Source organism: Amblyomma maculatum, chromosome 8, assembly GCF_055883805.1.
Source record: "Amblyomma maculatum isolate TAMU_Amacu chromosome 8, ASM5588380v1, whole genome shotgun sequence".
NCBI lineage: Eukaryota > Metazoa > Arthropoda > Arachnida > Ixodida > Ixodidae > Amblyomma > Amblyomma maculatum.
Genome location: NC_139351.1, coordinates 116,034,881 through 116,049,667, shown reverse-complemented (window position 1 = coordinate 116,049,667; position 14,787 = coordinate 116,034,881). Strand labels below are relative to the sequence as shown.

The 14,787-nt window shown below is 45.0% G+C and overlaps 1 protein-coding gene and 1 non-coding gene across 2 annotated transcripts in view; one reads left to right on the top strand and one right to left on the bottom strand.

Moving 5' to 3' along the window:
- The window catches only part of Zir (dedicator of cytokinesis), a 66,929-nt gene that overhangs the window by 24,314 nt on the left and 27,828 nt on the right, over positions 1 to 14,787 (bottom strand). Inside the window, exons 16-23 of the mRNA XM_084577308.1 lie at positions 14,264 to 14,452; positions 12,699 to 12,974; positions 11,194 to 11,382; positions 9,758 to 10,138; positions 6,684 to 6,833; positions 4,609 to 4,928; positions 1,024 to 1,208; positions 296 to 429 (exon numbers count right to left, since the gene is read on the bottom strand). Coding sequence (XP_084433434.1) covers positions 296 to 429; positions 1,024 to 1,208; positions 4,609 to 4,928; positions 6,684 to 6,833; positions 9,758 to 10,138; positions 11,194 to 11,382; positions 12,699 to 12,974; positions 14,264 to 14,452 — 1,824 coding nt within the window. The remainder of the gene's footprint in view (positions 1 to 295; positions 430 to 1,023; positions 1,209 to 4,608; positions 4,929 to 6,683; positions 6,834 to 9,757; positions 10,139 to 11,193; positions 11,383 to 12,698; positions 12,975 to 14,263; positions 14,453 to 14,787) is intronic.
- Positions 7,673 to 7,745, top strand: TRNAS-CGA (transfer RNA serine (anticodon CGA)). The gene has a single exon. It is a non-coding gene; the product is annotated as a tRNA-Ser (tRNA).

Here is a 14,787-nt window from a genome sequence, read left to right as displayed (position 1 = left end):
TACACAGTCAATTTTTGTCACAACAGTAGCAAACAAAAACACTAGCAAAACACATGGCTTGCACAATATGACCATTCATGAGCACCAAATGCTCTGTCCTGCTGTGCAGCATTAATAATGGTGAACATAAACAAGATTGCATTAAAATAAACAAGATTTGGTTTGCGACTTCAGGGAGAAGTGCAGCTTCAATAAAACGAGGGCCAACTGCACAATGTAAGCAAAGGCTGTAATAAGGGTCCCCACCTTTATATCTACAAAAAGAAAAAGAAAAATGAAAGAAATAATCTCCTACGTGAGTATAAGTGCTGCTATGTTCGGGGCTTTCCCTCCAGGGCACTGTTGAGCCAGCGATCGCCATGGCAACTGCTTGATGAATGGATGGCGGCCGATGCTTGGCATTCAGCTCTGAGCTTTCTGCAAAACGCACTGTGAGAAAGAAATTGAAGAGGTGTTACCCTTCCTGCTCTCTTTCCTGCAGCAAATGCATAGACTTATGCATATGCAAACTTAAGTATACGCTCGACAAACAATGAATCAGCACATTTAAATGCAGGGCCAACTATATCAACATATAAACATATAAGCCCAGTATGTACACTTGTATTCCAACTTGTGAGGTTGATATCGCAGCTTGCTTGGGGAAGAATAAACAATTACCAAGTGCTGCTCTGTGTTTCCTATAGACGTAAAGTAAAATGTGACGTGTTTCATTCCAGCAGCCCAACAGTCCTGTGAGCAAGAACTACATATCAGTGAAGAACACCAACCTGTTGTGCGCAGCAAATTATTCTACCATAAAACATTTCTCACAATACTACTCTAGCAGAAAAGCCAAACAAGATGCAATAGGAAAGCCAGACTTATGAAGAAAACAGCAACGCTGATAGTCATATCCATACACAAGTCTACCATAGCTGGATTACAAGCTATGCCACCATCGCCGTCACTGCTAACGGTGAAGCAGCATCCACAATACCCTGCCCCTGCGAGGCGTTCTCTCCACAGAGCAAGTGCGCTCACCCCTGGCCTCAGGCTGCCATTCAAAGAGGCAAGGCAGAACGTCCACCACCACAGCGATGAGAGGCAAGTACAAGGCAGCCACTCTAGGCCGGACAGTGTCCAGGTCTGTGAAGCGCGGATCCCAGTCGTGCACCGTCAGCAGGTTCCGCACCATGTTCACAGCCTTGGCCTGAAGCATAGAGTTGCTGAGAAAATGGGAAAATGGCAAAGGTACAGGGTCAGACGCCTGAAAGCAAATGGCAGGCGCAAACTTCTCTCACTGCCGTAAAGGGAAAAAGGCAAAAACACATCATGTGAAGGGTGCACCTGCCTCATTTGTGTCTGGGCCTGCCTAACTTCTGTCTCCACCCTGTTACCTCTGAACTTGAATGACTGGGTCTGAATCTGAAGTCATCCTAGGTCTCAAAAAAGACTAGAAAGTTCTATTTTTCTTGGTGTCGAGCGTAGTTTAAGAAAGTAAGTACAGTTACACCTCAAAGTAATGAATCTACATATACTGAATTCACCTATACAGTAAAACCTCGCTGATGCGTTTTCAAAAAATGCGGGGGGGAAACGTATTATCCGTTAAACGTACGATTTGAACTGCCGGATCTTGAAAAATTTAACTGCACTGATATTTTCACTGCATAAGAGTGCAGATTAGCATTTATAGACATTTAGTATGCACAGCTGCTTACTTAGCTCTCGCAGAATTCAGTTCATTTTCGCGTTGTAATAAGCGCTCAAGAAATTTAGTAAAAAATCCAGTTTGTAGAAGGCGACGACGAGCTGGAATTGCTTCCTTAGTTGTTTCCAGATGCTTCGCCCCCTTATACCAGTGACATGTGGAGAAGCCATCACGATGGCTTACAGTCACCACGTTTTTGTTCATGCTACGTCCCACAGACCCGGCCCACTCGTGTTCCAGCGAATAGTTGTAGTTATCAAATGGTTCCCTCCTATGGCTCTAAGGCACCACAAAGAAACCCTCGCGTTACTCCTCACGAAGTCATGTTTCCGCGGGAACAGATGCCTCGTGTGTTGGCTGGCTGGCTTCCTTTGATGCTTCGCCCCATTGCATCTCGACACTGCAGGAAAGCAACCGTGACGGGTGGGCGCCACTGATCAGTTTTTCATGTCATGAGTGCTCGTTAACTCATGAAGTTTTTTGGTTTGGGCTAGTTGGTTCATAGCTGATGTTGATTCTTAAGACGGCGCCATGTCTTCGTTAAATTCGCGCCGTCCTAAGAATCAACGTTAACACATGTCCGGTTGATCGAAAAACGTATTATACGACCAAAGTTTGCGGAAATTTCTAATGTAGTAACCAGGAGATCGTGTTATCCGAAAACATATTAACCGGGAGAAAAATAGTGTAACTCTACGGAAGGTGTTTTACTGCCTGTGATTTTGAGTGTATGAAACGGGAAATTGTATGAACCGAGAACGTATCAACTATGAAGTTTCTCAGTTTTCCTATGCAACTCCCATAGAACCACTGTGGAAAACCATTTGTCTCCCCCTTCACTGCAGTCAGTCACCACCAACCCAGCGAGCATCGTGGCAATGCTGGCTGGGAGAGGAGGTAAGTACCTCCTATTGGGGGAAGGAGCACCAGCGATGGGTGTGCTACCAAGACGTCTACATGGTGAAACGGGAAATTGTATGAACCGAGAACGTATCAACTATGAAGTTTCTCAGTTTTCCTATGCAACTCCCATAGAACCACTGTGGAAAACCATTTGTCTCCCCCTTCACTGCAGTCAGTCACCACCAACCCAGCGAGCATCGTGGCAATGCTGGCTGGGAGAGGAGGTAAGTACCTCCTATTGGGGGAAGGAGCACCAGCGATGGGTGTGCTACCAAGACGTCTACATGGGTTCCCACGAGAAGTCGACAGAGAGCTTCTGGATCCAGCCGGCAACGCAACCAGTCATCTCCTACCGCCTCTCCTGGCCAATTCCGGGGGATAGCAGGCACAGAGTACGCGACGCACATGGAAGGACCCGTCGTGCATGACCGGTAAATACCGTACGCTTTCGCCGCCTCCCGTGGCAGATGCCATGGTATGGCTTTGTCCGAAGAATGCGGCGCGCAAGGGAGATCCCGGCCGCCATATTCTCAGCGCGTGCAAATATCTGCCACCGAAGTCGAACCCCGATTCCCCTCCAGTGAGTCAGAAGTCATTCTTACGTGGCCTTGCCCTTCCAAGAAAAAACTTGTCGATGTATAGCTAGCTGGCATGCTCTGTATTATTTGCAAGTGCAATAAATAGCATTGGAGTATTAACGGTGTGCCGTCCCCGTCCTTCTCCCTTTGTTCCCTCCGCGGGTCACTAGAAAGGACGCTGCATCCACAGAGTGGAGTGGGAGCTGGGTGGAATACTGCCCCCTCACACCCCACAATTGGCACCTCAACGTGGTTCTCGTGCTGAAGCATTTGAGCTACTCACCTCCTCATACCACCACAATGGCAGCCCAGCTTGTGGCAAACCTTTGGGACAAAGGACGATAGTCAGTTCGCAGCCTGGAGTGCCTGCCCAGACTTTAATTAACAGCGTTAGGCCTGATCCGACATCAGAATGCTAGCAAGGCTAATATGCTTTCTTGACGGCGAGGTGAATGGAGTTGCAGCGAGAACAAATGGTCGTGCATGTATTTGTGTGTGTGTGGAGCATTTTTATTTTTGTGTGTGTGTGGAGCATTTTTATTTTTGTGTGTGTGTGTGTGTGTGCCAAAACCTTTGTGAGGTGCAGTCACGAGGTCCGCACATGGAGTGCGAGACCCAACCGTCCACGGAGAGCAGCAAGCAAGAAGCGAGTGAGTGCCTCAGCTGGGATGGTGGCCCTACTTTTCTTGTATATAGTAGTTGCAAATATTTTCTCTCCTGTCTCTTTGACTCTGGGAGCCAGGTGCTGCAATCTGCTGACTGGTATTGCAGCCATGATTGCCGGAAAGCCCCGGCGCGCTCCGATATCGCTGGATGCGGTAGGTGCTGTTCGCTCAGAAGTTACATTTGGATCGCAGCGAGTGAGTAGGGCCACCCTGGGTTCCTTGGCAGAGACGCACATCCTCCCGGCATTGTGTTCTAAACATTGTCCTTAGTCCTAAAGCGATGAGGCTGAAGGCTCTTTTTGGGAGCTGCCTGTCGCACATCCTCCGATGTGCGACAGGCAGGATGTGCTCCATCCCAATCTTATTCTCCTTGTTATTTTCCTTTTATGGTCTGGATCTGCAGTTACTACTACCTGTCCCAAGTAGACATATTCCCTTACCACTTTCAGTGCTTCGCTAACTATTCTAATTTGCTGTTCATTCCCGAGGCTGTTGAACATCCCCTAAGACTTCTGTACATTAATTTTCAAGCCTACCTTTCTGCTTTTCCTGTCTAGGTCATCAATCATTCTTAGCAGTTCATCACGAGTTACTTAGCAAGTACCATTAAACTACAATTCCCGAATCCTTTGACACAAGGCTGAACGTCCTTGGCTCGATGCCCTCGAACTAAATATTAAGAGGAGAGGATCTGGCACACTTTCCCGTCGGCTTCAATTGAACTGTCATTACTAGTCTGCATTCAGAGAAATGATGAGCAGAAAAGTACCTGCTCTGCAGGTTAGTAGCAAGGTCAGCCAGGACCAGGCCCACGAGGAAGTGCTGCTGGCGAAATTCGGGTGACAGTTCCGCAAAGGTGCAGCCTCGATCCGTGAGCGTCGAGCTGGACACAACCGACCCCTGGGACGAGGCAATGCTGGGGCAAGGTGAGGTCGGTGGTGAAGGAGTGAGTGGGGTGCCGAAAGGCAGGTTGAGGGTCACAAAGTGCTCGTGGCTGCACAGCACACGCAAGAAGTCCAGCTTGAGTGCTGCAAGGCTACTTGCGTCGGGCAGGGACTGGATTTTGGCCGACACTTGCTTGCAAAATGCCTGCTTGGAAGAAAAAACACAAGACAGGCATACTTTGTCCCTATCCGCACATGCTGCACCCAAAGGACAGGCGCCAACATACTGTACTGCATTCTAACATGCAAGTTACACAGTGCAAAGGTTTGTGAAAAGTCATTCTTGCAAAATTTCGACTCAAAAATGAACTCAGAAGAACCAGTCCCCTAGCAGTGTGATCCCATTATATTTATGGCAATTTTGATGCTTATATATTTCTGGCTATTTTAATAAGGTATTTGATTTCAAACTCTGCGCTTGTTTTTGCAACTGCATAAAAAGTTCCAGCTGATATTAATTTTTTCTGATCCTTTAGGGACCGTGACAGTAGCCGGCAAATAAAATTTCACAGAAAAAAAAAATCACTTATTGTCAACTTCGATTGTCATTACTGTGAAGGAAGATATCGGCAGTATTACGCCCCTTCTAATACTTCATGTGACTATTTTGTGCGCTTTGTTTACAGACAGTGGACGACAGCTACTTTCATGATTTTAGCGTTCGATAGCTGCAACGCCATTGGCATGTCGTAGAAAAAGGCAAGGGCTTGGACCAAGCCTGAAAGCTAACCTTCTGCTATGCAAACAACACTGTGCCCGCTGTACGAAGGGTGTGAATTATGAAGGCGAATATGCGATTAAAAGAAAGAACTGCCAAAGAGCTGAAACAAGTACTTTATCAGTGTTGGCCTTCATAGTTAAGCCTACCAACAGCTGCCGAAAACAAAATCAGAGGTGTTATCTAAAGGCAAGCTTTTTATGGCGTTGGAATTGAACAGTTGAGACTGTGGTGCAATTTACTGTGGATACGAACTCCTCATTTTTAAAAATCCGCCATTTTTTTCCGGTTGACGCCTCCGTGAAGCTTTATGCCTATTTTGTGCTATGCTGATATTATATTCATGTATTCAGGATGAAAAGGCTCTGCAAACTTTGACTTCTATTCCAGTTTTGGCAGTGGGCAATGTCAGAGAATGCTAAAAGCTCGCAGCCATGCATTTGTAAACCTGAAGAGAATAAAACACTCATCAATTAAGAGGGTTTCAATTTCACTTTTTTGGTCAAATTCTTGACCCAAATCTTGACCCTCTTGAAATCTGATTTAACATTGTCCCCTGCACATCATACTATGTAATGAGAAAGTTTAGTTATAGGTGAAATGCTGCAGAAAGTGCAAACGAGGTCTGAAAAATTGAGCAATCAGTTGTGATGCATCTGATGGTTCGGGCACTCTCACATTTCAGGCATTGTGGTATAGGGAATATCGCGGTGCCAAGAAAAACTATGAATAATCAAGTATGTAAAAAAAAAAAAAAATTTGGGGTCAAGCATGTCTGAAAAATCGAGGATCCCGATTTTCAATTGATGACTGTATTCTTTCTCTTAACTGTTTTGTATTTACTTCTACTGACTGCTGATTTTGTATTTACTGCTCGCTCCCCCTTCACTTTTCTAATATACCAACGGGGCCCTTAATGATTAATAAAGGATGATACAGTTGAATCCCGCTACAACGAAATTCTGCTACTGTTGTCAACACACACCAGCCATAATAGCTGTAGCATGATCAAGTCCCACACACAAGTCCTTCACCTTTGACGGTCAGATATTATTGCCAGTCTTAGGAAGATGACAGCAGACGGAGTTCAATAGAAGCATTGTACAATGAGCATTCGAACACCAACCTTCCTCCTCCAGTTAATAAATGAAAAGGAAGGAACACATATTTGGGGACTCGTACCTTCACCAGTTTGAACACATATCCACGGTCCATGATCGACAGCAGGTCGTGAAGAAAAAAGGCCAGGCTGTTGTTGAGGTTCTGCACATTCCGAAAGTCCCGCACTTCCCGGTGACAGCGGCTAATGATGTCGGAAGTCAGCGAGGTCACCTGCAACAATGAAAAAGGCTGGCTTTAGGTTTGATGCACAGTACACTCAGGAGCACTCTAACAAACAACCAGATGTTTGGCAACACCGACGTTAAGTATTAAAGATCAAGTGTGAAAGTTTCAACAACAGCACAAGGGTCCCCACCAATGGTGCTCAACATCTGACAGCTCACAACAGTGACAATATTTTGCTGGTTGGCATTTTATGTCAAAAAATGAAACGGGAAGAAAGACTGGAACTACACCTCACTCTTGAAAGCCATTTTTTGGCGAGCCAACAAAAGCTTCTTACTGCTGACAGCATGCGTGTCTTATGACCTTAGAAAGAATTTGTGCGAAAAGACAGGCTCTGGTAGCCACTGCAAGGGGATGCAATGGGAATTCTTAAAGGACAGTTGTAAATTATTGGCTCTATTTTGACATTTTGAGGACTGTTATGAGGCATGCATGCTCAATGGCATTTACTCTACATAATGCACGCGTTCGATGGCTAATTTAAAAACCGTTTCATAGAACTTATAACATTTTCACCAATCCCGTACTCTTCTCAACCTCTCTACATTGCCCATACACTGCTGCTGCTAACAGTGTATAATTTCTGCTTCCGTAATTATGCTGCTTAAATGCACACCAGCACACCTGGAGTCATCTGCTGAACAGAGAAAAAAGCTATAACCATGAAGGACGGAAACATCCCGACTGACACGACAACCCAAAGCAACTTCTTCACAAACCGTAATGGGATACTAACGATAACAATCAGGGTGGCGCTGGTGAACACTCTCAAGGTTGCTATATAGACAACATAAATACCCAAGAAAGTAGCAGGGGGGACAGCGGCCGATGTAGCTCAGTTGGAAGAGCACCGGACGCGATATTCGGAGGTCGTGGGTTCGATTCCCACCATCGGCACGTTGTTCTTTCTTCTACTTTGTGTTTAATTATATTTCCCCTAAACAGATTACTATACTAATTTCTGTGGTTATCCAAGTAAACATTAAAAAAAAAAAAAAAAAAGACAAAGTACCATCCCCAACGCTTTCCTTGGCCTCGCCGACTGTTGGCTTCTTTCCTTCATATATTATAACGAGCACCCTCATTTCCCCTTAATTGATCTGCTTGTAGCTTACGGGGGTCTCGGTTCTGGCAGTCTTGAAGCCATAGGTAGCGTAAGAGGGTTCTAGCACAGCTTTCGCCCTCGCTCTTGATCACGTTCTACGTGGCGCTGGCGGTTACAAAGGACGTTCCACGTCCGCCGCTATGGTTGAGGGTGGCGCTGGTGAACACTCTCAAGGTTGCTATATAGACAACATAAATACCCAAGAAAGTAGCAGGGGGGACAGCGACCGATGTAGCTCAGTTGGAAGAGCACCGGACGCGATATTTGGAGGTCGTGGGTTCGGTTCCCACCATCGGCACGTTGTTTTTTCTTCTACTTTGTGTTTAATTATATTTCCCCTAAGCAGATTACATTACTAATTTCTGTGGTTATCCAAATAAACATTAAAAAAAAAAAAAAAAAAAAGACAAAGTACCATCCCCAACGCTTTCCTTGGCCTCGCCGACTGTTGGCTTCTTTCCTTCCAATATTTGTTGTCGTTCAAAACTAACTGTTTGGCTCCTTGTGACTGTGCTGATGCTTTTTCAGCAGCAACAGATGCACTTATGCTGAGATGATTGTAAATTGCGCAATGCGATGTTTAACGTCTTACGTGACATGTGAAATGCCATAGCAGAGGGTTCTGAAATAATTTAGGCAGCCTGGGGTTCGTTAGCATGTGCTGACATTGCACAACATATGAGTTTGTGTATTTCACCTCTATCAAAATACAGTTGCCATGGCGGGATAAAACACACGGTAATGGGATCAGCAGCCGCACGTGAAACGAAAAGACTAAGGTCGAATTGCATACAGAACAATCAAATCACAAAACCAGTGATCAGCAGCCGCACATCAATCGAAAAGACTAGGGCCGAATTGCATACAGAACAATCAAATCACAAAACCAGTCTTAACCCATCTGTTAGCCCCGTCCTGTTGGTCGACCCTGACTGGCGGACATCTTGACCAATGGGAGCAAGGCTAATGAACTAGTTTGAGAATGGTTTTGTGATCAGATTGACCTGTGATCTGCTCCTTGCACTGAAAATATAATTTTTTTTTTCTGGCTACTATTTAGCCACCTAAATCCACCATAAGTTCTGCTTTTTTTGAATGCAACCTCCATCTTATTAAAACATAAGTTCTACTTTTGTTGAATGCTACCTCCATCTTATTAAAACATAATAATATATCAGTCGTAACCACCTTCAATTCACCCTCAAGTTCCAGTTGTGGCCAAGTTCCAGTTGTGGTCTGTAGTCTTTCTGAACAGGATGTTATGGTGCCACCCACAGAACAGATAAAATAAAATTATAGGGGACGCGATAGCATATGACACGATAAGGGTATGATGCGATAGTGTAGGCTGCCAGCCAACATATAAAGCCCTCCTTTGACCGAGCCATATGAACGCGTCTGCGTGGCCTAGAGATAACATTAATGCAAGAGTTTTAGCAGGCTGATTGTGATATTGCCCTCCCATATGAAAGGAGAGGCTCGAGTTGGCAACTCCTGCCAAATGTAACATTAGGCAACCGCATATACATCCAACCAGTCCGCGGCCGTGTCAGCTGCCAGATACCGCCTGCCAGTGCCATGCTCATGATCTTTTACTCACAACGCCAGCGCCGGTACTGATGCTAGATTTTCGGTGAACGGGGCCTTTAACCCCATCGTGTTAAGACTAAATATATTAATTCTGAAACAAAAGGCTCTACAGATACATAATGTAGACACAAAAGCAAGCTCACCACCAACTGTGCAAGAGGCTAATGCCATGATGGTTTTTTTCGTGCACCGAAAACACACAAAAGCTTCTCACCAAGGTTGTGATGTCATCCACAAAGCGACTGCTGAACCTTGTCCGACGTGGCGCCTGCAGTCGGCCCGTTGCTGCCAGATGTTGAGTCATGCTCTTGACCACCAGCTCCAGCAGGAACCATGTGTTGTTGAGCGTCAGCTCCCGCGCTGCTCCACTTGACACCACCCACTGCAGCACGAGCTCCTCGTGGACCAATTTCCGTGGCGGAGGGGACCTGAGAGGTGAAGAGGCATTCCCGTTTCCGGGTCTCATGCTGGCCGTGCGGTCGAGGGGCCGCGCCACCACCACACTGACGTCCGACTCCGAATCAATGTGTGCCAGCATGGACGCAGTCGAACTGGCCAGATCCGGGTTGCTGCTGCTGCGGCCATGGGGAGACATCTGGCAAATAAGTTAAATAGAAACAGGTGCTTTATTGTAACACGTACAGTGCAATGTGCAATGGTATGCGAACAGTATGTGCCTCACTTTGGGGGAAGCGATGAAACATGTAATTGAATATGCAGTGTCAATGGTTAGAAGTAAATGCTCGCACGAGCTTCGCTACTTGTTCTTCCCCATACTCCTCTCTTTCATTATGTGGAGCGAGAGGAAATAACTGTATTGACTCAAAAAAGAACTAGGGCCTTTTTCCCAGAAGTATGAATGGGATGTTTTACATTGCATCCCAGAAAAAACGCACTGAAAGGTGCTGTCACTCCAGGAGCTCTCTGGACTCTGTTTTACATCAGTCAAGTTGATCAGGCATCACTAATTAATGTGGGCTAGCATTTGAGAGAGCATCCTCCCAGAAAAAGCAGGAATGAATCGAGCCATGGGATGTGGGTTGGAGGTGCTCTTGAAGGTAGTAATACAGGTAAATTGGGGCCTGACTGGTTATGAGAACACCATCAACGATGGGGTTTCAAGGAACGAAGTATTAACAGATATCCCTGTAAAATCAGCACAATCTGTGACACACATTCATATCAACCGTGATAATATTATTGGAATTCTACTCAATCCGAAAGCCACCATTTTCACCCAAAAGCAATTAACAGGAACAAACAAGAACATGATTTTTGTAGTTCAGCGTTTGACACTTTCGCTTTCTGTTTTCAGAATTCTGCACTATTCGCTCACAAAAAAGTTTTCATAGGTTTCAGAAAGCTTACTGATTGGAGACGTTACACCACCATCAACATGATACTTAACAACACCATACAGTACTTTACTGCACCAGCAACAATGTGATGCTTTATCATATTGTTAAAAACTATAATGTCAATTGAAGCACAATCCACTACGTTTTTAGATCATAAAACATTTGGCTGATGAAAATGTTTTCCTGTCTTTCTGAAAATTTACTGCTTTGAACTCAACTTAACACAGTACAGTAGCAAGCAATGCCTTGCCATATCAAAGGCTACCATAAGCTGAAGTCATTAAGAACTCACTGAAAGTGGTACAGAACATGCCGGATGTCCAGCAGGGCTACAAGCAGCGCCAGGGAATGGGGGTGCACTCTCATCGCCGGACGGTGAAGGTAGATATGGCTCGGGGTGTGGCAGAGTACACTGGTACTGAATGTATGTGGCCAGCAGGGCATTCCTTCCGTGGGTGTCATTGCGGTCTTCCAACAACTTCTGCAAGGAGGGCAGCGACAGCAGACTAATAAAGACAAATTACATTGAAAAGCAGTTGCCTCTCACTGGTATGTAAGGTACACATTCTGATGAAAACCAGACCAAGCACAAAATAGAACAGTAATGGCCAACACAGCAATAGAGATCTTGTGTTAAGGCCTGGAATCAGAGGAATCAAATTATGGTCACAGCCCAGAGCACTGAACTCTTGACTGGAGACACCTTATTATTATCTGCAGAGAGAATTATTACTAACAATGACATCTGGGAGCAACTGGGCAAAGCAGCCAGTTCCTAAATTGCAATAAAACCTTGGTGGTACAGCTTTTAAAAAATGCGCAAAGAAACAATAAGGAAAACATATGATCCAATCTCCCAAATTTTGAAAAATGTGAGAACGAAGGCATTTATTCTTTATCACATGGTCTGAACGATCCTTTTCTAATGTTTTTCAAATGTTTTTTTAGTAGTTTCTAGCGTTTCTTTTTTTTTTTAACATGAAAGAAACTTTGCAACACATCTGGGCTGCCCATGGAAATAGCAAATGTAGCTGGCCTTTCTTGCTGATTATTTTCAGATGATTAGCTTCTTGCATTAAATATCGTGAGGAAGCTGAGACGGCTGACCAAACATATTATCCGATCAGAATTAGTTAAAATTTTGAAAATAGTAGTTAGGAAATTGTGTAGTACAGGAATGTATTGCCCCAAAAGAAAATAGTCTAACTCACCAAAGCCATATTTATCATCCGCAGCTAAGAACACACAAACCAGGAAATTGTACTAACTAGTCATTGCAGAGCCTGCTGCATGTTGAACTAGGCAGATGAGTCTATGATATCCTTCCTGAATTTGCTAACTTTGTGTTCCACGGAATCTAAATATGGCAAAGCTTAACTGTCTTCAGCTCTTTTTTTTTCCTATCTTCAAAGCTCCAATGCAGATGCACATGTAAGCATCTGCGTACACGCTAATCGCTAAAAACAATGCTCCTCTTTCAGTTACTGGCTTGATTAGTAACCTGAACTTATCTGACTGATTAATTGGTTAATAAACTGACAGAATGAGTAATTTACTGACTGACTCCCTGAATCTTGTGTTCGACTCCTGCTACTGGATGCACAGGGTCTCCAGTAGTGCTGATACATATGAACTGCACAGCAAAAACTTAACACAAACTTCGTAAAAGTCTATGACTGCACAGAATCCAAGTGTCTAACAAACAAAAATAGTAATAATAATTGTAATAATAAAGAAAGAGATCTGCCATTAAGCTTCTCACAAAGCATGCCCAAAATTAAAAAAAGAAATGTTTACCACAACTGAGTCCGCCACAGAAGCAAGGGCGTGAAAAGCCGCTTGCCCAAGATTGAATGGCTGGCCACCGAGCCGGGGTGGCTGCACAAGAAGACGCACGAGCGCATCCAAAATGGTCGGCAGAAATCGAACAAGTGGGCCGGGCTTGCACCGTACAAGCTCCATGAGGCTGGCCCGGAGCATGGTCTCTGCTGTTTCACCATTCAGAAGCCGCTGTGGCACGTGCCCACACTCGACAGCTGTGCAGAGCTGGAAGAACCGGTCCAGGTGTTCGTCCTATGAGAAGTAAAGGCATCCAGGTTCACATGCAGTGGTAGCAATCGTGAACGTAAGTGTACACCCAAAGACTATATAGTTTGGTTTGTGAGGTTTAACGTCCCAAAGCGACTCAAGCTTTGAGAGACGCCGTAGTGGAAGACTCCGGAAATTTCGACCACCTAGGGTTCTTTAACGTGCACTGACATCGCACAGCACATGGGCACCTTGCTTTTTGCCTCCATCGAAAAGCGGCCGCCGAGGCCGGGATTCGATCCCGTGTCCTTAGGCACAGTAGTCGAGCGCCGTAACCACTGCACCACCCCGGCGGGGCCAAAAACTATACAGTGCTTTGTAGACTATCCTGTGGGCCAATAAGGAAGCTGCACTAAACGAAACAAAAGCTACGAAATACAGAACTTTAAAAATATGAAAGATGCAAAAAACATTACACAGCAATACACATATTTTCTCAGTACTAGAGGCTGTCAGGTAAACTGAATAAATATGGCAGGTACACTAAAGCCCTGTTCATTTGGACTTAAGGAATCAAGAACAAACTGTTCCAACAATTCCGAAGTTGAACTACCTGGTGGGCCCCAAAATATGGCAAAAACAGTTCGCATCTCAATAAATTTATTTGGTGAAAATGTGTGGGCCACGACCACCCGCTGTCGAGATAAAATGGCAAGGCAAGGAGAGAAGTGCATCAAAGAAAAGATTTCTTATTGCGATTGCAAATGCAGAAATGATCTAAAATAGCGAAGGCTGCAGTGACCGGCTTGATGGTGTGACACAGTAGCATGAAACACAGTGCTCTTGCATGTCAGGAGCACGGCCAACAATATACCATAAAATTAAGACTTGAGGATGGTTGTTTGAATGGTCGATCGTTTTCTAAACATACCTCAACACACTTATTGTAAGCAGCCTCTCTAAATTAACCAGTATGACCCAAGCTGCACCCAAATTGACGAGCCTTCAATGCCATAGACTCGGGCGTCACCTGTACCTGTGTAAACAGAATGAATTATTCGAAGTTCTGAATCGAATTAACCAATATATTGATGTATAAATTGACAAGACGAAGATGACCAAGATAAACAGGGGATACATGAGCGCTCATGTGTCTCCTGTCCTCTTTTGCTGTACTCGTCTTGTCATGTGCATGTCTTACCAACGAGCCCAAACTGTCACATTAGTCCATTTTATTGTATATATTCACTTCTGATAGGAAGTGACTACATAAGCTCCAGGAGAGTACTGCAATGCACTTGATTGGGAAACAAAAAGGGGAGCGGGCGACCAACCTGCGGATGGACGGTAGACACCGCCTGCAAGGAAATATCGAAGAGCCCCTTGTGCCCGTCCACCCATCTGGTGCTGGGAATCTGGATACTGGGTGAGAGGAACGAGTAGCTCGCTGGAGGCGGATCCAGCATCACCGGCAGCAACTGGTCTCCCGTCTGGAGCTGCCCGTCATGGTACAGTGGGATCCACTGCGGTGAAGTGGGTAACACAGTTATGCCACCTCTTCAGAACTCATTTTCCCGGTAACATTGTATTGAAAGCCTGCATTATGGTGACAAGAATTCTTTTACAAAGCGTAGGAGCCTCTTTAGCGGTCCATGGGACCAGTACATTGTTAAGTGTTAACAAAGCAACAGCCTCAGCACACGTATCATATGGTTGTCTTGAATAACGACCCACTTACAAATGGTTTATGGTAATGGGCCACATAAAGAGAGCATGAAAAAATGCAATGTAGAGTTCTCCAAAAAGAGCACAGTTTGAAGTCCCCACAAGCCACCAACACTACTACTGCATGTATGTT